This window comes from Coturnix japonica, chromosome Z (genome assembly GCF_001577835.2).
Source record: "Coturnix japonica isolate 7356 chromosome Z, Coturnix japonica 2.1, whole genome shotgun sequence".
NCBI classification, from domain to species: Eukaryota; Metazoa; Chordata; class Aves; order Galliformes; family Phasianidae; genus Coturnix; species Coturnix japonica.
This window is the reverse complement of record NC_029547.1, coordinates 33,102,322-33,124,936: the sequence shown is the minus strand read 5'-3', so window position 1 is coordinate 33,124,936 and position 22,615 is coordinate 33,102,322. Positions and strand designations below refer to the sequence as shown.

The 22,615-nt window shown below is 37.6% G+C and overlaps 1 protein-coding gene across 2 annotated transcripts; it reads left to right on the top strand.

The window, feature by feature from the left end:
• Positions 1–85: 85 nt before the first annotated feature.
• CARNMT1 (carnosine N-methyltransferase 1) lies at positions 86–22,578 on the top strand. Of its 2 annotated transcripts, XM_032441481.1 has the most exons (9): positions 86–475; positions 5,992–6,187; positions 7,172–7,335; positions 13,275–13,415; positions 17,410–17,588; positions 18,791–18,904; positions 19,661–19,764; positions 20,043–20,159; positions 22,223–22,578. In XM_032441481.1, the coding sequence occupies exons 1-8, from the start codon at positions 138–140 to the stop codon at positions 20,157–20,159; spliced, it is 1,353 nt and encodes a 450-aa protein (XP_032297372.1). In that variant the 5' UTR covers positions 86–137; the 3' UTR covers positions 22,223–22,578. The 2 variants fall into 2 exon arrangements, with proteins under 2 accessions (XP_032297372.1, XP_032297373.1); XM_032441482.1 differs by lacking the exon at positions 86–475 and adding an exon at positions 3,915–4,064 and having other exon boundaries at positions 20,043–22,578.
• The last annotated feature ends 37 nt before the right edge of the window (positions 22,579–22,615 follow it).

The window sequence follows — 22,615 nt, the reverse complement described above, 5'->3', positions numbered from 1 at the left end:
GCCAGTCGCCCCGCCCCTCTCCCGCCTCGTCCGTCGTTGCGCGTCTTTGGCGACGCGTGCGCGCGGCTGGGCCCGGCCCTCCCCGGAAGTGGCCGATCGAGCGTGCGCGACCGTTGGCGGCGGCTGCCGGCGGGGGGATGTCGGCCGCGTGCGCGGTGTCCCGTGAGGCGCAGCCAACGCTGCCGCCACCGCCCCGCGGCGACAGGGATCCGCCGGCCAAGGCCATGCGCAGGGCGGTGCGGCGGGGCCGCGAGGAGGAGCTGGATCAGGAGCAGGAGCGGCTCCCGTGGCCGGCGGAGAGCGGGAGCGGCGATCAGGAAGGAGAGCAGGAGGCCTGGCAGAGCGGAGAGCGGCGGCGGCGGCAGCCGCAGGAACCGAGGGCGCTGGCGGCAGCCAGGGTGGAGGAGGAGGCGGAGGAGGAGCGGATGGAGCGGGAGCATTTCCGGAGAATCATCAACGCCTTCCGATACTACGGGTAACCGCGACTGCCGCCTTACACTGGAGGCCGCCGTCCGCGTGTGCGGCGCTGACCGATCCTGGAGCCCCAGGCTCCGTGTGACGGCGTCGTGCTGCGGGCCACCCGCCGGGCTCTGCCCCCGGCTGCGGCCATATGCATTGCTGCGCCTCGCGGCTGGGCTTGCACCGCCTTCTCGGTGTCGGTGAAAAACCGTGAGGTGGTGTAAAAGGGCGCTTTGCTAAGGTGAAAAGCTTCTCAGCTTGGTCGAGTATCAGAAACGGTACTCGCACCTACCAGCCAGGAAAAGAAAACGGTGTTTTGGTTATCGTGTTCAGATGAGCTGTAAATGAGCCTATGGAGGCCATTTGTGTAGTGTAGTTTTGGTCTGTAGGAATTTGATGACTCCAAAAATGGCTGTGTCTCTTTAGGGAAAAGGAAAAGAAAGGGGGAAGAAAGGAATTAAATCCATTGAATGAAAGGACAATAAAGTTATAGAATCCTAGAATCATTCAGGTTGGCAAAGACCTTAAAGATCATCAAGTCCAACCACAACCTATCCATACTACCGTAACTCTTAACTACCCTCTGCTAAATCGTATCTCTGAGCACCACATCCAAACTGCTCTTAAACACATCCAGGGATGGTGACTCAACAGCTTTTCAGTTCCAGCACTTAAAGAACTTTTCCCGATATCCAACTTAAACTTACCCTGGTGCAGCTTGAAGCCATTTCCCTCATCCTGTCAGCTGTCACCAGTGAGAAGAGACCAACTCTGCTCTTGCAGGAAGCACTTTTCAGGTATTGGAAGGGAGCAATAAGGTATTCCCTCAGCCTCCTCTTCCCCAGACTGAACAGCCCAAGCTCCCTCAGTCTCTCCTCACAGGGCATATTCTCCAAGCCCTTTACAAGGTTCATTGCCCTCTGGACCTGCTCCAGCGTCTCAGTGTCCTTTCTGTACTGAGGTGCCCAAAACTGAACACAGTTCTTGAGGTGAGGCCTCACCAATGCTGAATACAGGGGTGGGGTGCCTTCCCTAGTCTTGCTCACTACAGCATTCCTGATACAAGCCAGGATGCCATTGTCTTCTTGGTCACCTGGCACACTGCTGGCTCATATTCAGTCCACTGTCCATCAGCACATCAAGGTCTCTTTCCATCAGGCATCTTTCCAGCCTCTACTCAAGCCTGTAGGGTTGCCTGGGGTTGTTGTGACCAAAATGCAGGACCCGACACTTAGCGCTATTGAAACTCACATAGTTTGCCTTGACCAGTCTATCAGGGTCCCTCTGTAGTGCCTTTCTCCCCTTAGGCAGATCAACACTCCCTCCCAGCTTGGTGTCATCCGCAAACTTACTCAACCCCTTCATCAAGTTCATTGATAAAAATGTTAAATAGGAGCAGCCCCAATACCAGGCCCTGGGGGACAGTGCTCATGACCAGACACCAACTGGATTTAACTCCATTGGCCACAACTCTTCGGGCCTGGCCATCCAGCCTGTTTCACCCAGTGGAGTGTACACCCATCCAAACTGTGGGCAGTCAGGTTCTCCATGAGGATGTTGTGAGGGACAGTGTCAAAGGCCTTTCTGAAGTCCAGGTAGACCACATCAACAGCATTACCGTCATCCTCTAAATGGGTCACCTTGTTATATAATGAAATCAGTTTGACAGACAGGTTCTACCGTTCGTAAACCCATGCTGACTGGGCCTGATCTCTTGGTTGACCTTTAACTGGTCCTTGATGGCTCTTGAGATTATCCGTTCCATAACCTTTCCGGGCACCAAGGTGAGACTAGTAGGTCTGTAGCTACCAGGATCATATTTCCAGCCCTTTTTTGAAAATGGGCATCACATTTGCTAGTCTCCATTCTGCCAGAACATCCCAGTTAGCCAGGCCCAGTGGCAAAGGGAGGCTGGCTGAAAAAGCACAGCCTATGTTATTTCAGTAAGCCACCTCCTGTGGGCTTGGGATGTGTGTTTGGGGTATACTTAACATTGCCTATTTTATACTTTTCACCCATTGTTATGCACAGAGCATTTTCTGCCAGCGTAAAGCAAGTATATCCAGTGAGGTTCTTCATGTAAAGTGGGTAACACCTAACCCTTCTTTCTGTTTATTGTTTCTCTGCCTTGGGTACTTTTATTGTTGCTTATTAGAAATACTGTTTTAGCAGGAGGTTGAACTACATGACCTTTTGATGTTTCTTTCAAGCAGAATTCTGTAGTTCGCTTTGGTCATATCAAAGACGGCCTTTTGACCTAATAAATAACTGTCATATCGGTGGTTTAGTGGTATTTTCAGGCCCTAGAAAGTAGAAACATCCCTGTCAACTTCATGCTCAGTTGTGCCTCTGGGTTGTTTTTTTAATCTTCAGATTGAGTAAACAAGTAATGAGTGGATATGACTTAAATTTCTGGTATAGAAATTGAAGTAAGTTACTTCTGCTTCAGAGAAGTAATGAAGTTTAAGTGGAGTTGCATGTATTAATAATGTAAAGAGTTAATAGGAAACACCTGTATGAACATGGCAGCAATACATTTTCAGATGATTCCAGATTTCAGATTGGAGACAGGCAGAACTTTATATTTTTGTAGTTTTGATCTCACATAATTTTCATTTTTCAAAAAGGCTGCAGTCCAGCTTTAAAAGGATTACAAGCATTACGATTCAAAGAACTTTACTGGCAAAACTTGGAAAATGTTGGTACTGAGCTAAGCAGCCATTGCAATTTCTATAGAGTAGGCATGTCCAACCCATGCACCGTAATGTCCAACCACATGCAGCCATAATGAAGTCAGAAAAGATCATGCAATTTTAATGTTACTTGTTTTTAGTGATGCTCATGAGTCAATTGTACATAGCTTGAGTGCAGATTGCGTAGGTGGCAGTGGAACACTGTGGATCGGAGAGCAGTGCAGTGCTAATATCTTGCAAGCCCACCACAGACCGTCACCAATTTTTTTGTATATTTATGACTCAGTTTTTAGACGACATAAATACATTACCTGAGAATTTTTGAGTGGAATGTATAGAGTTACAATCAGACTTTCAACTCAAAGAGAAATGTAATTGTGTTTCTCTGCCAGACTTCTATAAGCCCTTTCTTACCAGAGAAAAATATTCCTCTCTTCACAATAATGCTTTATTTATGTTATTTCTTGTGGTGGTAGCTGCATTTGTGAACAATTATTTTCAAGGGTGAAGAACAGGAGGAGTAAAATTCCATTGAAAATCTCTGATGAGCACCTTGAGAGCTCACTGAGCATTGCAGCTACCTCCATCTCTTTTAGTTTCTGCTGGGATGGAATTGCCCTCTTCAGAATGCCTGGTATGAAGCTGTCTTTTTGATTCTAGAAGAAAAACAATGTTGGTAACAGACAGGTGTTGATGGTTGCCTGAAAAGCGGTGCTGCACAGGGCCATAGCCATTGCCAGCAAAAGGCGCGAGGAGCTGGGAGGGAGCAGAACTAGGACAACTGACTCAAACTGGCCAAAGGACATTCTGTGCCATATGACATCCAGAGGAAGGAGTTATGAAAGAGGGTGGGAGTACACCTGGCTCTCTTCTCCTGCTCGGGGGCACTATCTGGGCATCGGTTGGGAGGTGGTGAGTAATTACTTGTCTGACATTAGTTCTGTAGCATTTATATGTGTGTATGTGTGTGTATATACACAAAATTATAACTAATTTCCTTTTCTCTATCTTAGTAAATAGTTTTATCTCAACCCACGTGTTCTACTTTGTTTTTTTATTTTTTCCCCTATTCCACTGTGAAATGAGCAACTGTGTGGTGCTTAGCCACCTGCCAGGTTAAATCACAACATCATCAAACCAGACTGATATATTAGTTTCCGAGAAACAGGGTCAAATATCTCACTAGTTTTATGTTGCACTCTCTTTTTTTGTTGTTCTGTTTTGTTTTGCTTTGTTTGCATAAAAATTGTTACTTATGCATTCATGTTACAATATTTTGTGTATGTAGCCCAGGACAATTTCTTTTCACTCAGTATGTCCCAAGCAAGCCAAAAGTTTGGATACCCCATGCTACAGAGAATCAGTTCTTCTTTGTTTGTTTGTTTTGTTTTGTTTGTATTCTTTAATGCTTCATTGTTCTTAAATATCAGATAAACTCACTATATATTACAGTGTACATGACCCTTTTGATAGTATGGATGTAACACTGGAGACTTTAACTGGTCAGGTTTCCAGACAGAGGCTGCAACTAAAATTACAGCAGCTATACCAGTTGCGGACACTGAGGCTGATGCAGCTACTTGCTCACTCTCCACATTACAATGAGGAAGATGGTAAGAAAGGTAAAAGTGTAAAAACTCATGGGATGAAGTTTAATAAGTAAAGCAGAAAGTGCACAAGCATATGGAGCTAAATAAAGAATTCATGTGCAAGTTCTCATGACTGGACAGATATTTAGCCATTTCCAGGAAAGCGAAGATTGATCGCAAATAATGGTTGCTGAGGAAGACAAATGCTGTAACTGAATATCTCTCCTTCCCCCTCCTTTGTTCAGCTTTTACTGCTGAACGCAGTGTCATCCAGTACAACATAGCCCTTTGGACAGTTTGGGTCAGCTGTCCTGACTGCGTGCCACCAGCCTGGCTGTCTGGGCTGCATGAGGAAGAGAAAGCCTTAATAGTGTGTGTAGAAGCAATAGCTAGAACTTTTAGTCAAAAATAAACCATCATATGAGCTACTACAGGGGAGATTAATTCTATCCCATTTAAAAGTAGCCCAGCACCTTACAAATTTCCAGCTCTACTACAGTTTGAGAAACTACAGTATGGCTTCTTGTGAGAAAAGGATTTGCTCCTATCCAAAGGGGCAATATCCCTTGCCCTGGGATAACGACTTTTACGTTCTGTAGTTGCTATGACTCTGCTCAGTTGGCTTAACTTACTAAATGAACATATCAAATAGAACTGTCTGAAAGTCCTCTGTTCAGTAGCAAATCAAGTCAGTGTTCAGGCAGGCTTTGTTAGTGCCAGAACTTGAAGACCCTTTGTCTCTTGGCAGTCAGATTACCTGAACTCCATTGTTTTATAGCCTTTTCTGTTACAGTTCTTTCAGAAGCACTTGATTTTAAGGCTCCCTATTCTCACTCCATATCTTTCATATATATATATATATATATATATATATATATATATATATATATATATATATATTTGTGCCAAAAGTTACTACGATATTTGGTTGCTTCATTCAGTGTAAATTGGCTTTGGGAAGCAATCTGGCTACTTTTGATGAGTTCATATGTTGATCATTTATTCAGTTTTGTAGAAGAGCTAACTAAGTAACAATTTTACCTAAATGTTTCTTGAAAACTTTTTTTTTTTTTTCTGGTAAGCAGTTACAGTCTATGAACAGTTTTTTGTTTTTTTGTTTTTGTTTTTTTGTTTTTTTTTAATTTAAATACATTAATAATTCTGAGTGGTGTAGCCTAAAAGGAATTGTCTGTGTTTAGTGCAGTTGTTGCTGCTGAGTATCTGAAGATGTTAAACTTTTTCCTTTCTAGAACGAACATGCATGAACGTGTGAGCAGAACAGAGCGGCAGTTTAAATCCCTTCCAGCTAGTCAACAGAGTCTCCTTCCTCAGTTCCTTCCTCACCTTGACAAGATTCGGAAGTGCATTGATCATAATCAAGAAATACTGCAGACCATTGTGAATGACTGCGTTCATATGTTTGAAAATAAAGAATATGGAGAAGATGTATGTTTAAACTAACTTTTTCATACTCCAGAATCAAATTTTGTACACCTTGGGATTTTTCTGTATTTATGTTTAATGCCTTTAGGTGTCTGGCTTACTTCTTTTTTTCTCCTCTACTGTTTCTTGTTTGCTTCTATTTTCTCATCTTGTAGGGCTGACAAACAATGTTAGTCTTTGTAGTTGCTTTAATGAAAGCTAATTGTTAATGTGACAATTTACAGTAATTACATGTTTTTAAAAACAAAACAATTTAGAAGGAAACTTTTTTGCTCCATGGTGTTAGTTTCAAGTTAATATTTCAGTTAACTATGTACAGCTCAATAGCGTTGTCTCTTTCTGTAGGATTTTTTGTTTTTTTGTTGAATCCTGAGTGAGTTACAGTTTTAGTTTGTCCAAATATTCTTACTGTTAGCATCTGCAAAGCTTTCTCACTGTTGATCTGCTTTTTCACTGTGACATCTCTATTACAAACAACAAACAAACAAAAAAACCCACTCAGGATTCAGAGTGGCAGAGATGGAAACTGAAGTCCTTTTTGATATCTGCAGCTGAGGTACAGTAATGGGCAGTGCTAGTGTGAGCTTCTCAGCACTGCCTTATTAGATCCTAAAGAGATCATCTTCTCAGGGTAAACAGTTCACTCTCTGTGCTAGTGAAACCCCGGTCCTTTCTTGCATAAGGACGACAAGTTGAACTCTGTTTTGTCATACTACATACTGCTTTTGTGGCATGGAGCCTGGTCTCCTGGCTGCTGAACTGAGACCACCAAACTCTTGTTAAGCATTTTGGGTTGGATGTAAACCCTGGGCTCAGATGTGAAAGTCATGTGCTGGCTAAAACTCTCAGCAGGCATTGTAGCATGTTATTTGTCTGTTTGTGATTTACATTTTATTATTCAAGACTTGTGCATACTGAAGATACTGAAGACTGAAGATACTTGTGCATTTTTTTTAATTAACATTTTTTTTCCCCCACATTAATTAGGGAAGAGGGAAGATTACACCTGCTTCAACATTTGATATGGATAAATTGAAGTCTACTTTGAAGCAATTTGTCAGAGACTGGAGTGAAGAGGGGAAACCTGAGCGAGATTCCTGCTACCAGCCAATAATTAGTGAAATTGTAAAGAACTTTCCAAAAGAAAGATGGTAATGGTGTTTTAAGTCTTACTTCTTGTATGGACACATGCTGTTGCACAAATCTAACAGAGTTTGTTTATGCATTAATGAAAAGCTTAGGTTTAAAAGTACTGATGTGGATATGGAATTAATCAAAAGTTCTAATTATCAAAAGTTTTAATAGAACGTATTGGAAAAGAGCACAATCTCAAACTTCTCAAATAGTGAGCCAGGATTTTCTTCAAGTTGATACAACAGGATTTCTTTTAACTTTTTATGTAATAGGACTTAAGAGATTGTTTAAATTCTCTCAAGTGTGCTCAGTGAATTAGTGTTTGCAAGTTAGAAGGTTTTCAGAGCGTGTATGCTGCAGATTAAAAAAACAAAACAAAAAACCTTGTGAGAGCTTCAGGCATTAATATTTCCCTTAATGTTGGAAGGAGAAAGGAAGCAGAATTGTAACTGCCACTACAGTTTTATTACAAATATGTAGTTCTAATGTTAGTTTCAGACAGATGTTACAAGGCCTTTATTACTAAAAATTGCTTCACATATCTGGATAGGTTTGTTACTGCATTGGCTTGTTAAAAACAAATGAACAAACAAACAAAAAAAACCCACCAACAGCACAGAAGCAGTAGCTAGTGTGGGTTGGTTCTTGTTGGTAAATTTAAGTAAAAGTGTGCTGGTGGAGTCCAGGAAGAAGTTACTGTTGTAAGAATTACATAGTTAATAATTGTGCCATTTAGACACAGTAGAAAGTAGTTTCAGTTTAAGCTTCCTGCTCATATTTGGAAAAATTGAGAGGGTAGTACTCATAAATCTAACTGGCCAGAACTTAGCTTTATTATAGATGGCTGTTACTGTGGATTTTCACTTTGATAGAGATTGCTAATAATGCACTTATTCCAATTTGTGAATACTTTTCACTGACCATTGTTTGGTTTTCACTTAGTGACAGCAGAACAGAATCTTGTATGGTAAAATGGCAGTGTCAGTCAGATTGCTTGGTTTCTCTTTTGCTTTGGGCTAATTTATCTCAGTGTAGATGCACCACTGCACATAGTTTATATGAGGGTGAACTTCTTATAGTATGCCTTTGATGTTCCACATATGAATTAAATATTATAAATTAGCTTGTGTACATCTAGAGCATACCTGTAGGAAAAGTCATAGTACTGAAAGTAATTATTCTGATCTTCCAAATAGCAGCTCACCTTTTTTTCCTGTGCACTAGCTTTGTCAGTTATCATAAAAGGAAGGAACCTTTCGGTTGTGGTAGAGGTTGCTGTCTTATCAAGTCTTAGAGATACATGACTGCAGTTGGAAAGTTTTTTCTTGTACCTATTTGACATAAAGTCGAGTTGATACTAGGAAGACGTTACTATTGATAAATCTGAAGTTAATTGCACTTTCCCAAAGTAGTATGAATTCTGGTGGTGGTGGCAGTGATTGTTGGACTAGAGTGACAGTGCTTCTGTGTTGTGATAACTCTGAATCCCAGAGGTGTTCTTTTTTTGTGTGTGCAGGAATATTGAAATACCACTGTATAGATGAAACATGTCTGCTACAAGATTGAGTTTGAAGTATTGTATTTAAGAAATTTGTATTATGTACATACCTCTTTTAAAAGTTTAATATTGGTGACCATCATGGAGCTGTGGCAGTACTTAAGTAAACTATGAATTGTCCATTTTTCAGTGACCACAAGCTGTTCTAAGCTGCTATATTCTTTGAGACAAAAACTAGGGTAGCAAAATTAGCTGTTTTTTCCTGTGTTGCAAGGCTTGTGATCTTGGTATTGGCAAAAGGTAACTTCCATGGCAGTGCAGGTTGGATGTCAAGTCTGGCTCATTTTTTAAAGTTTTGGTGGAGAGCAATTTCAGTTTAAACAGATAAACAGAGACTGAGCTGACCATGATGAAATTATTCTTTCTGTTGTGTTTGTGATGGATGCATGGTCTGTTCGCTTCTGAGAGGACTGGTGGTGAGAACCTGCAGATGGAACCTCAAGGTGCAGCTGCACATTTCTTTGCATTTGCAGTTCCTTTTTATAGTGGAGTGTGCTGAAGTGTCTTGAGATTAAATTCAATTACTTGAGGAAAGAGTGTGTTGCTCGTGCTTGATGATGAAGGCAGCTTTGCATCAATATGTTTTTCACAAAAAAATAAATACTTGAAGTGTTGTTAATACAATCCATACTTTATTTGTTAGTGACTTGATCAGAATTGTACATTCAGTTTCTGGTAAACATCACTTGTATTGATTACTTGCACTGGAATCCTCTGAAAAAATAATATACTTTTTAAAAACAACCCAAGTATGTTTTGCTCCATGCATGCTGGTCTCGTATTTGTGGCTATTATTTGCAAGCGTGACCCTCTTAAGTTCTGTTGACTATAAAGAACACGAAAGGAAGTAGCAAAGTATTCTTTATGCTTGCTGTTCTGGGATGCAGAAGAGATGCAAACATTGGTTGAAATTAGCTGTACATTTGAACAGTGTTTTGAGTAAGAGCCACTGCTATCTTGTTTCCTGACAAGACTGTCATGTAAAACTTGAAAAAAGTAAGCTCTTAAGGAATAATTCCTTTCTTCTGCTTAGCACAGAAAATGTTAGTTGGATCAACAAAGCAGTTTAAAGTGAAGTTATATTCTTCCTGAAGAAGCAGTAGGATTCCTGTGTTGATAACTGAATTATGTCATTTCATTCAGCTTACATGATTGTTCTTCTTTTGGTGAAGCTGTCTGAATTTCTTGGACCTGAAAGAGCCATGATAATTGTTTTCTGCAGGAGAAAACAGTAAAACATATTTTGGTCTCTCAATGGAGTAAGATTGTTAAAGTATACTTTTTAAGGAGAAACTTAAAGTTGAAAATCTAAGTGTACTTCTTTTATCTTCTGTATTCTATTTGACGATTACCCTTATGGACATGAAGACTGAATTTCTTGCTCAAAAGGAACAAGGAAATGGTTAACCTTCAAATTAGTTAAATGTTATTCCATGGTTGAGCTGTAAGAACTTGGCATATATAAACTTCTGCTCATTAACTTTGTCTTTTGAACCAGCTTTAACTTGAAATTTAAATATGTCTAAATATATTTAATCTATCAAGTTGTTTTCATGATTAGGATTGCCAGAAAGAAGTAATTAGTTCTGAGTTTGTTGAGTTTCTTTTTAACATGGTGGGGGGAGTAGGTGGAAAGGTGGGGGGAAGTAAGGGGTAGGTGGCGGAGAATCTTCATATTCCCCCAGTTAGTCTTAGGTATACTTTTTGCATTCTGTCAGTCACATTATAATGACCTTAAAGCTCCTGGTTTTTAAGATTTTATTTAACTTGTTATAGAATATGACTGTCTTCCTGGAGTTTTTAATTTAATCTAGATTTGTGATTCAGCTGCAACTTTGTTTTAACCATTGGTTTTAAGAGCAAAGAGTATCATCAGTGTTATTCCTTCCCACTGAAGTCTTTGCAGGTCTTTATATGGGGTTGAGAAGCCTAAACTGCCAGCTTTGCAGAGACATTATCCTTCAGGTTATCATGCATTTTAGCTAATTTCATTACTAATTACATTATTTGAAAAGCATTTATATTTAAAAAATAGCAACAACAACAAAAGCTCTCAACAGAGATAATATTAAAAGAATGGAAAAGACTGAAAATTGGGCCTGTTCACTGTTAAATTTGTGGTGGTTGTTCTGTAAGTAATGCCTCCTGTTTTAATGTTGGCTCAGGACATTGGAGGTGGATGTTGATGGTGTGGTAGTAGAGGCTGAACCTTCTTGGCAGCATTCCATTACATGTTGTTGCTGTGTGACAGATGGCAGCAGAGGGACAGTCTGACAAAATGGCATCTGACACAGAAGTGTCTGTGGAACAAAAGGTGTGTCATTGCGTTCCTCCATGTGTAAAAAATGGCACCCACTGACATGCAGTGACACTTGCTGGATTGTTATGGTGACTAAACTGGATGTAAGCACAGTGAGGTGGTAGGTGGTGTGTTTCAGCAACGGCAGTAGTGTCATGAAAGGTGAGCCAACTTCTGGATGGCCATGAAGACATTGGTAAGTGTGGCATGCACACTCTTGTTCATTGCTGATGAAAATGTGTATTTAGTATTGTTGACTATGTTGATAAGCAGTGCTTTGTCAGTCAAAATTTGCTCTATCAAATAGTGTTGTTATGCTTTATTTAAAAAAAAAAAAAAAAAAAGTAGAAGCAAACTGCAAGCAATTTACAGTGAGGTAATTTGTCTTGTTCTGGGGTGAGTACAGGTACAAACTGTAAACTGTAATTAAACCTGTGTAGCTAACTCCTTGTCATTAGGTTATTTTTAAGAAAAATGCCTTTTTTGGTTCACTCTTCTCTTTTACTGTGGAAGTGTCCACGCAGATCTAAAAATTTCTTAGATAATGGTGAATTGTAAGGAAATAAAAAAATAGATAAGGTAGAAGTACCTCTTGAGTAATAGCAAACAGATACAACATGATTAATAACCTCCAAGAATGAGAATCTTCTACCTGAGTAATCTTTAATCTGAGTTCCTATTTTCAAAAGTTTTGTCTTAAGCAATTAGTTTATCCTTGAATTAGTCTCTCTGTTTTTTAAGGAGGACTCCCTGGCTAGCTTACCATCATTTTTTCCCTGTAGAAGAGGCAAGGGAAGCTGTTGCTAAGCAAATCTTAAGTAATTATTTACATAGTCATGACATCCTGTTACTTGTTAATCAGAATGCAAAATAGCTGTAAGTATAATTGAATGAAAATGACTTTTGATTTTCTAGATGGGTTATACAAGGTAATACTTTCTTCAGGGGTTTGGGTAATAACCTTCTAGAGTTGCACTGATTTTTAGAATTTACTTGTCTCCCAGGCTGAACTTCATAATTGTGCAGCAGCTTAGTGGCTCTATTGAATCTGTTTCGGCAGTCTGAATTTTTAAGTAGTCAAAGGCTGTGTACTTTGCTTTCTTTCATTGTGTACTCGAAAGTGCTTATTGTGTCTTTATTCATTTAATTGTTTATATGACTTGTTGGTCTTTGAAGGTGACATGCAGTGAGAGGATGGACTAGCATTCTTGATACATGAAATTGCAGAGTCTTGTTGAGGACTGGAAACATGAAAATTATTTTTTTAATGTACCTGTTCCATTTTGTGTGGGAATGTTTTTCTTTCAGAAGAGAAGGTTTGGTTGTATTATGATGAAGTATGTCAGTTAAAATGTATGCATATGTGTGTCTGACTTTGTTACCTGAAAGAGCAGTTCTAGTTCTGCTCTTGAAAGATGAGAAGTTGTTGCAAATCTCTCAGTAGCTACACACTGCTGGTGATATTCTGATGTTCTTGTACTGATGTCTAGTTTTGGCAAGTGAAAGGGTAGAGAACAGTGCTGTTCTTTTGTTTAGAGAATCCTTTGTCACTTAATAGGCATATTTAACACACGCGGTTTTTGAAAGGGTAACTGCTGTAAAGTTTTTACTGTCTGAATTGTTCATCGGCTCATGGAAGTTTGATTTGCTTTGTGTTTCTGATCTCAAAATGCTTGTTTATTTTCCATGCAACGTAATCAAGAAGATTTCTAGAAAATGTAGTGGTTATCAGTGATCATCACAGAAACAGAAAATGGTGCTATTTAATCATGTTCTTTATTCCTGAAATTCACTTAAGAAATTATTTTAGCTTAATAACTGTAGAAGTCTTCAGAAGAAATATTTTGTTTTATATTTATGCACTGTATTCTCAATAAGGGTTTCTTATGTTCTTTTTGGTCATTTTCTATGAATTATTTTGACTATATGGCTAAATGATATGACCTTGACTGGCTCCATTTGCCTTTAAAAAGTAAAGTCATACAGGAAATATTTGTAATATCCAAGAATATGGAAAAAAAATTGTTTGACTGGACCTCTGTAAGCTTTGTTAAGAGGTATCAGATAAACACTTAACTATTATTTTTGTTCTGTTGCAGGGATTTCTCCAAAGTTAATATCCTGGTACCTGGTGCTGGGCTAGGTAGATTGGCGTGGGAAATAGCTATGCTCGGTTATGCTTGCCAAGGAAATGAATGGAGCCTCTTTATGCTCTTTTCTTCTAACTTTGTACTCAACAGGTACATAGCTTATCTTTTACTTCCTGATCAAAACCTGCAGGTACAGGTGAGGTGAAGTTATTAGTAATAAAAAAAATGAATAAATAAAACAGATTTGTAAGTCATAACGTGGGACACAAATAACCACTTGTTAGAATGTTTTGATGCAAATAATGATTAGGGTAATGGGGAGAAGAGAAGCTTATATCTGAGTTCTATGGGTAAGTCATTAACAATACAACAGGAAGCATGGGTTTTGAGCTATGAAACTTAAAATGCCTAGATTCTATCACAGATTCCCTATGTAACCTGGAGTAAGTGCTACTGTTTTTATTTTCCATCATTTTCTGGAAAAAAAGAAAAAAAGTACACCTGTTTCACAGGTTGTCAAATGTGGACTAATTAATTACATGCATGATATTTGATGGTGGTGATAACAGCGTTAGATTTCATACTAAAATCTTAGGCACCATTTTAAAATGGAAAACAATTATGCAGATACACTGAACCACTTCTTAAGCAAACATTGTCACAAGATATGACTGTTGCATATCTGATTAAAGCAGTAGTGATAAATGTAATGAAAATAAGATGTTGCTAGACATATATTTGCTCTCCTTTTGCACTATTCTCCAGTGATTGTCATCTGATGCTGGAAGTTGCATCTTATAGTTAAGCTGATGTAATACCTTGCAGCTACTGAAAGGAAGTCATCCCCTCCTCCCTAACTGTGTAACCTTTCTGTTTCTTTGAAATTTTTGGAACTATACAAAGTAGCATTAAAGTATTAATTTGCCATTTTTGGGAACATTGTTCGGCAGTCATATTGGTTCAAACATGTTTTTCACCTTCGCAAAGTATGGCATCTTTAAACATTTGCTTGTTGTTTTCTATTTATAGAAAATATATTTAACGAAAAGGCATGCATAGATTGGACTTCCTAACTGTTTTTGATCTTACACTGTCAAATTGGGTGTCACTTTGTTTCTGGGAGAGTTACCAGTTACAAATTTTGTTATTTGCAGGGAAGAAAAATACTCGTAACTGCTACACTAACTGAATTCCAGTCATTTCAGCTGATTTCCTTACTGTCAGATCTGATCATGCCTTGGGATATCAGTTTGGAAAATTTTACAGAATTTTGAGAGTTTTGTTTTTAGTATTAGGTGTCTGTTCCTTGTTAGCCTTTGGAAATCTATATTTACCTTCCTGGCTTTGGAAAATAAGCATTGATCAACGTGAGCAGAACATAGCGGCTAAGGACAAGTGTAAAGGAAAAAAAAAACTTCAAAAATTTTGCAGATTAATCTTAGACTCTGGTTTAAATACATTTCTGGTTTTCATTTGATAAAATTAGAAGGATTTTGCTAGTGTGTGTTTACAGATTCGATCTGCCTTGTGCCCCTGGCTGACCTTAGTTTATTTTTAGGAATATAAGGTACTGTCATGAGTAGCAAGTCTATTCTACATATGACTAACGTCTTCTGTGTGCAGAGATACCTGCTGATCTGAACAGACATAAAAAATAAATTCTCTTAAGTTATGACATTTTTTTCACCTTGAATGAGGTTTGATAGTGTTAAATATAGGAAATGCATCAAGGCCTAGCTATGTTCACCTGTGAATATTTGAAGTATAAAATTAAAATGCATTATTATGAAGTTTTAATCTGAAAATACACTTGTTCTGGAGTAGTTAAACTCCAGTGGCTCCAAGACACCCACCTGATTCTGCTTTATTTATTCTGATTTAAGGCTCTTACTGCTGGTTTCTTTTTGTTACATTTAGATGAGTTCAGTCTGTAACAGATGGCAGAGGTGATGAACAGACTCCCTGTGATTTTTATTAAGAACAAAAGCTGTTAAAAGCATAACCTGTTTTCCTGCCTCTGGAAGGCATACCAAAAGTTCAGGTGAAGTAATATAAAATTTTGTACCCAAATAACAGAGTGCTTTAAGAAGAGCTCTTAAATAGAAGTGTATTTCATGCTAATTAAAAACTGGCTAATCCTTGGTCTCATGCAAAAACATCTTTGTAGATAAATCTTGACACTTTGAGAAGGCTGCTCAATTCTACTTATTGCATGTCCGTGAGTGCCTTAGGATGAAAGTAGTTAGCGTTCTATTTTGAAATCAGTGGTCAAAAGTAAGGTATGGCCTCACTATCTTTTGGAGTGCAAGCGTTTCAGACTAAATATTGTACAGGAAATGTTCTGCCTTTTCTTGAAAAGAAATGAAATGTGTCACAGTTTTACTTGAGGATGTCAACTTTATCTAACATGTTTTGCAGAAAGAGGGAAACGTGAAGATTTGCTGTAGTTTCTTTGCTTCGTTGCTTGTTGTTATTTTGGTTGACTTTTTTTTTTTTTTTTTTGAGTAAAAAGGAAGATTTTTCAAGAGGGACTGTAAACATAAGAATTAGTCTTTTATACTGAATCAGTAATTCCTTCTAAAACTGTTGGGAAGTCTACATTAGTACAATTTGTGCTGGAAAAAAAAAATATCTAGAGGTGTTTCCTCCCTTATAGCTCAGAAAAAAATTCCATTCTGATCTACTCAGATTTTTTTTTTTTCCTTTTCCTTGCTTTTTTGGAAAATTTCATTCTTACACAGAATATTCATAGGCTAGTACAAATTGACTCTGAGCACATGAGAGTGCCACAATAGTTAGCACAAAACATTTGTTGGCAGATTTTGAAATGTTTTGTTTTAAGAAAATGATGCCCCTGTGGTTACAGTTTTTTACCTAATTGTTTTCGTTGGCTAATTGCATGTGTCTGATTATCTCCATACATGGTGGACAAATAAACATCAGTTAATGTGCTCAGTATACTGCTGCTCATACAACAGCAGCATTGTGGGGTATTTCTGTTTTTTATGGATTAAATACAAATATTTACAAAGGTAAAAACTGTTATTTCTAGGACTCTGACACTGATTTTTCTTTTTTTTTATCCTCCAGTGAATAGTGTGTTTTCTACAAGCTGGTGGACTGCTTGCAGTTTACAAGTGTTTGCTGTGTGTTCTGTTGGATAGATGTGTCCTCTGTTATCTGAATTTAGTGATGCGTGTGTAACATAGCCTTAATAATTGGGCTAGAGAGCAGGATACACTTTTGCTCAGGGAATGAAAATCGCCTCATTTTTCAATTAAATATTGATTTTGCAGGACTGTGTGTAAAGGTGTTCCTCATATTTTCATGCTGTTTTTGTCAGTTTTTAAAATACATGTTCTTCTAGTTGGTCATGTCAATCCACAAGTTCTGTTTTATGATGACATACTTATTAGTGCATGCTTATACTTGACATAAGTTGAGTATTTTAGATTTTGCTGACTTAAAATGGAATTACAAAAATTACACTTTGCAAAAAGGAATTTATATATATATATATATTTATTTATTTATTTATCATATATAAATAAATATATTCATTCATTCATTCATTTATTTATTTATATATATATATAAATTTAAATGCATAATTTCAGTTGGCATCCGAAAAATGCTTTTGTTTTGTTGGCCTTTGAAACTTTTATGGTTCAGGAGCAGGAAGGCCTTGGATGAGAACAGATGTGGTCAAGGAAGTTTAAAACAAGTACAGAAGTAAGAGAATCCTTTCTGTAAATAGGGGGGAAAAAAAGATTGATGCAAAATGCTTATAATTACTATGGATATTAAATCACAAGTGTCAGTAATTCTATGCAGGGAATTCTAGTCATTTTTGTTGGGGAAATTGGGAATAATTGTAAAAAGGAGAAAAATTAAAATGAAGAAAAGGCAGTCATCATGTGGTTCAGTTGATGTGTCAGACTGAATTTGCTATTTTGAACAGCTCATAAATTGTTGGGCAGCCTGAATTGTTTTGAACTAGATAAGGTGAAAAAACAATAATAGGTTTAGCATGAGCTTCATTGACGAAAAAAAAAAAGCATGTTGGAAGTTTGTCTCGTACATTTCTAGATAATGTGTAAGCAATTAGTTGAAACTAAATTGTTCCAATTTCTATATTTTCTAGATGTTCTGAAGTTAACTCATGTAAGCTTTACCCCTGGATTCATCAGTTTAGCAATAACAAAAGATCTGCAGATCAGATACGTCCAATTTACTTCCCTGATGTTGATCCTCACAGTCTTCCTTCTGGTTCAAACTTCTCTATGACAGCAGGGGATTTTCAAGAAATTTACTCTGAATGCAGTGAGTAAAATCATCATTTAGACCAGCTGCGTGGTTCAGACTATTTGTTGTGATTGTAATATATAAACACATAAACAGAATATAACCAATATCTATGAGCATTAAGCAAAAAAGTACCAGCGTTAGTAAGATATTTTTTTTCTAAATCAATTTTTTGTTTTGGTTATTAAAAAATAAAAATAAAAAAATGGATGCATCCTTTCCTCCTTTCCTAATGAACATTTGTTACGGTTGTGTCTTTTAGAATAAGTCAACAAGGAAAAATTATGGAAAGGTTAACCTGATCGGGAAAGATGATGTTATGAGCTGGAATAGAAAGTTAATTTTCTTATTCAGTACAAAATATACAAATTTGTATTTCTTACTTATTTATTTCCTGTTATTAAAGCAGATGTATGTGTGCTTACTGGTCAGTCATGAGTATTTCCGAGATACGCTGTGGCAGTGATAGGTAACAAAGACTGAGACTTATGCCAGTACAGATACCACTTTTTTCTCTTGTGATGGTAGGTTAGTTGTGCTGTTTTCTTTGTGGCCAAAGCAGTCTATTATGATGGAGCTGAATTAACCTTCAGATGACCATATTTAGCACCTACTCTGTCAATTATGTGCACAAGACTAGATCAAAGGCAGCACATACTTAACTTTTATATATAGTCTAACATCTCATTTCTTCAGAACCTGGTAGAGCTAGATAAATAAATAAATATTCAGGTTATATAAAAGTCAGTATTTTATCCTCACACAGCATTAGATATCACTTGGAATGCCTATTTTTTGTTACAGCTCTCATCCATTCTGTTTTCATAGCAGTTTTTCACCACTATTAAAATATTTTTGTTATTTTTTGTAGTATTTTTACAGTAGTTGCCTTCCTTACATTTGCTTGCTGTTCTGAAGATGTTATCTTAAGAATGTTAAGATTTTTATTTTATTTCAGAAGCTTAAACTTTTACAATTTCAATGATACATGTTTAGAGACAAACAGGGAGATTCATGCTTTAAATGTATTTAACATAAAATGTTTTGCACTTAGTTTCTTGTAAATGACAGTTTACTTTTAATTTAAGTGTGGTGTTCAGTTGTTACTGTTATTTAAAGGAAATAGTGAGCGTATAAACAAATACTGGTGTTAAATTATGAATTTCTATAGGGGAAAAGAAAATTTAAATTAATCTGTACATTTTATTGTTCTTACACAGATACTTGGGACTGCATAGCAACTTGCTTTTTCATTGATACAGCACATAACGTTATTGATTATATTGATACTATATGGAAAATACTGAAGCCTGGAGGCATATGGATAAATGTAGGCAAGTGTGACCAACTTTCTTCTTGCAACTTCTGACTTCCCTTTACTCACATAGCAGGCATTTTGTGCTATGAAATAGTTGTGGGGATGAAGGCGTCTGTACTAAAGACTGTGTGGAGATAAGAACACACATAACTTTTAAATTTTGTGTTCAGCATTTGTTCAAATATTAGTTACAGTCAAGTTACCAGCACATGATTTGAAATGTTGAAGTGTATCTTCCCAGTGCTAGGTTTCTCATACATGTGTCACACTTTTGTTATCTGACAATTCTAGTGTGCTGTGTTCTTGCTATTAATTAAAGCTCCTAAGTATAAGTTTTGGAAATGAGATTTATGGGTTTCCTTATCTTAACTAAAAACAGGGTTTAAGTTTCCTATGGTGAGAGACTGGCAGGCAAAACTCTATTATTAAACATTTTGTGTGGGATAAACTTGTCAGTCACAGAATGTGAGCACAGGTCTTGAGTAGATCATGGTTTGGCCTGCATTCTAGTTGGTACACACAGCAGTGATAGTAGACTGATAGAATGGAAGAAAGTTTAAGGTACAGAAAACATGATTTAATGGGAAATGAGACTTCATTCTTGCATACGCAATTGAACTACTGTGATTTTGCACAGAATACTGTATTTCAGTGATAGCAATATGTTCCAGCTTAGTGGGTCTGGATGTTAGCATTCTTCACATTTTCAGTATGTGGTTTTGGTTTTAAAAATGTTTTTGATAGACATTTCCATTTTATGTTTGCACTCCAGGTCCTCTTCTTTACCACTTTGAAAATCTGGCAAATGAACTTTCAATAGAGTTAAGCTATGAGGATATAAAAAACGTTATACTGCAGTATGGCTTCCATATAGAGGTAAGAAGATGATGTAGCTTTGACTGAGCAGTATTGGTAGAGACCTGATAAAGTCTTTAAATAAAAGTTTATCTTAAAGTTCATTCAAGCTAGCGTCATAGACAAAAAACTTTTAGGAGAGTAGGTTGTGTGTAATTGCATCACAAGTTTGCTTTCCTCATTTTTTTAAAGTGTGAGGCTTTGAAATCTATGGGCTATAATTAAGTAGCAGTTTATTTCACTAAGAGAAGTTTGGGTAGTGCTTGAAAATGTTTTGAAAACTTACGCTTTTTTTCCAGGTGGAGAAAGAATCTGTTCTGTCAACTTACACTGTGAATGAACTCTCCATGATGAAATACTACTATGAATGTGTGTTGTTTGTGGTGAGAAAACCAGAAGAGAAGTGCTTTGAATAGGTTAGTCAGAAAAGAGTTTGGCCTGAATGCTAGAAATAAAAATAATATGGACTGATTGATGTCTGGACGCAACCTCAAATCAGTGGTGCCTTCCTATTCCTAATAAGATTTAGATAGTGTCTATTTTCTTAATATTTCTGTTGCTATCCAGACATGTACTATGCCATACGTATTTGTACTATGACTAGTGAAAATGGAGGATAAAATATTTGCATATACTGTCTTTGTGCTTTGGAATGCGTTAAGAACAAAAATGTTTTTTAGGACATAAAAATTGTTTGCCAGAGCCAAGCTAATTTTACAAATGCTGCCTCGTTTTCCTTGGATTTATAATGATTTTGGGTGTTCTGCTTTTGGGTGTTTCTGCAAAGAGGTACTTACTGTACTTACTGCATCACATTTAAAGAAGTATTTTTAAATGTACATTTAAAGTCAGTTATGAAGTCTGAAATGATTGAAAATTTATGAAATGATTAAATGACCTGTTACTGAGGCGGTGGCAACCTACCAGGGGGGTTTTAGCTAAATGATCATCTCATGGCCTTGAAACAGAAATATTGGATGCATTGTGGCTTTAAGACACACTGATTTTGAGTCACCTACTTACCGCTTAAGCCAAAGTGTTAAACATATAATTAACAGAAAGCTACAGTAAACCTTTCACTCATCTCTTTTTCAGTGTTAATGACAAAACTGTTATCCATGCTACTTGTAGGTAGTGACAGAGAAAAATCCCTCTTTCTTGAGGAATAAAAAAAAACAAAAAACCATGTAAATAATGTGCTGTAACTTAGTAAATTTCCTAACCTGGGTCAGCATTGTAGCTTTAGGCACTTTACTACTTAGTGGCTTACTTCTAGGTTCCTTTTCCTAATTATTTTTCTGGTTAATGAGGCTTAGGTGGATATTTAATCTGCAAATCCTAGCCAAACCTTCGTAGAAGTAAGGCTGAATCTTCTTTTGCTTAAGTTATATAAATGAAAAAAAATTACTGAGCTTAGAGGAGGTATCATGGTAGCCATTTGTCCTCTTTAATGTACTGGTTTGGTTCAGTACCACCTTTACTGTTATTCAAACTATAAGAACCTTGTGGTAAGGAATTAAGGGTGTTTTCAGGGTCACAATGGTGCACTGGACAATAACTTGTTTAAATGTTTACAATTATTTCCGGTCCCTTTTTCAGGGTGATGTCAGAATCTCATAATCACATCTTTTTTATATTTCCATTGCTAAGTTTGGGGTTTTTCCTGTTAAGGCTGGACATTTGTGCCTTCATTTCTAAGATGAAAGTTTGCATGGAAGAAAAACACAGCTCTGTTACTTTGTTGGTTTGTGTTTAAACGTTAACACTGCACATAGGAAAAGAGCGATTGTGGGTGTTTCAGTACCGTGCCCCTTTCTGGTCAGAATTTTTACTGAGAATAAAGACTTCTGGACTACAGAAGTTTTCAGCTTTACACAAAATACTCTTGTTAGAAACTGCACCTCCAAGACTTTACTCTGTTAATGAACTGCTGAGTTTCTGCTTTGGTCCAAGAAAGGTTTTTAAAGTGCTGCTACCACAGTGGGATTAAAATAAGAGCCCTTCCACACCTTCAAAATAATAATAATAATCTTACTTTTATTCTCTTACTGTATTATTTACTTTGGTTTCTGGTTAGACTTTGTGTTTCTTCACTTTTTTTTTTTTTTTCTGCTCAGATAAAACAAGATTAGCGTTTTGGTTTCCAAGTTCCTGAATGCTAATGAGTTAGCTGAATGTTGGTCCTGCTGAGGCTGAGGGCTGCCCTGTCCTAGCAGTCAGTGGTTACACCCAACATGCGATGTTTCCTACACATATGAAATTGTACCCTTGTGTTCTGGTTGAACATTGCTATCCTTCATTCAGTTGGCTTTGTTCGTTGCTGCCCCATGTTGTCACAAGTGCCATTTTCAGCACTGGTTATAGAAGTGGTTTAATTGACTTTAATCATGTATATAGCAATGTGCTTGTATTTCTCATTTGGAAAATGCCAGCTTTCCCCCACGAATTTCCTTTTAATGCGTAGCAGCTTCTTTAACAGCTGGAAGCGGCACAGCCTTGTGAATCGGTGGTGTGAGTCAGTGGTGTGGAACCCTCTGCCCTGCCTGCGCGGTCCTAGGCTGCTCCATCGCCCTGCCGGGGATAACTGCTGTGCCACACTCCTCCCGCTGCACCCAGTGTGAGTGCGCTCCCAGATCCTGGCCTAACAAATGCTTCTGTGTATGGAGTATGTTTGACAAATGTAAAGCTACCTGTGTTATTATTTATATGTAGTGCACACACAGCACAGTCACAAAGATGGGGATTGGAAGCTTCATGTCTCCGCGTGAACTTTCCGCTATTTTTAATGTGTGTAATGAACTTGATTTTACTCAGACATTAAAGTTTGCAGTACGACACGGCGTGCGGTGTGCTTTGTCGTCGGCTTGAGTAC

Coding starts and splice junctions, on each gene's coding strand:
- CARNMT1 (XM_032441481.1), top strand. CDS start 138: ATGTCGGCCGCGTGCGCGGTGTCCCGTGAGGCGCAGCCAACGCTGCCG. Junction 7,336..13,274: donor AACTTTCCAAAAGAAAGATG/GTAATGGTGTTT, acceptor GTTCTGTTGCAG/GGATTTCTCCAAAGTTAATA. Junction 18,905..19,660: donor AGGCATATGGATAAATGTAG/GCAAGTGTGACC, acceptor TTTGCACTCCAG/GTCCTCTTCTTTACCACTTT.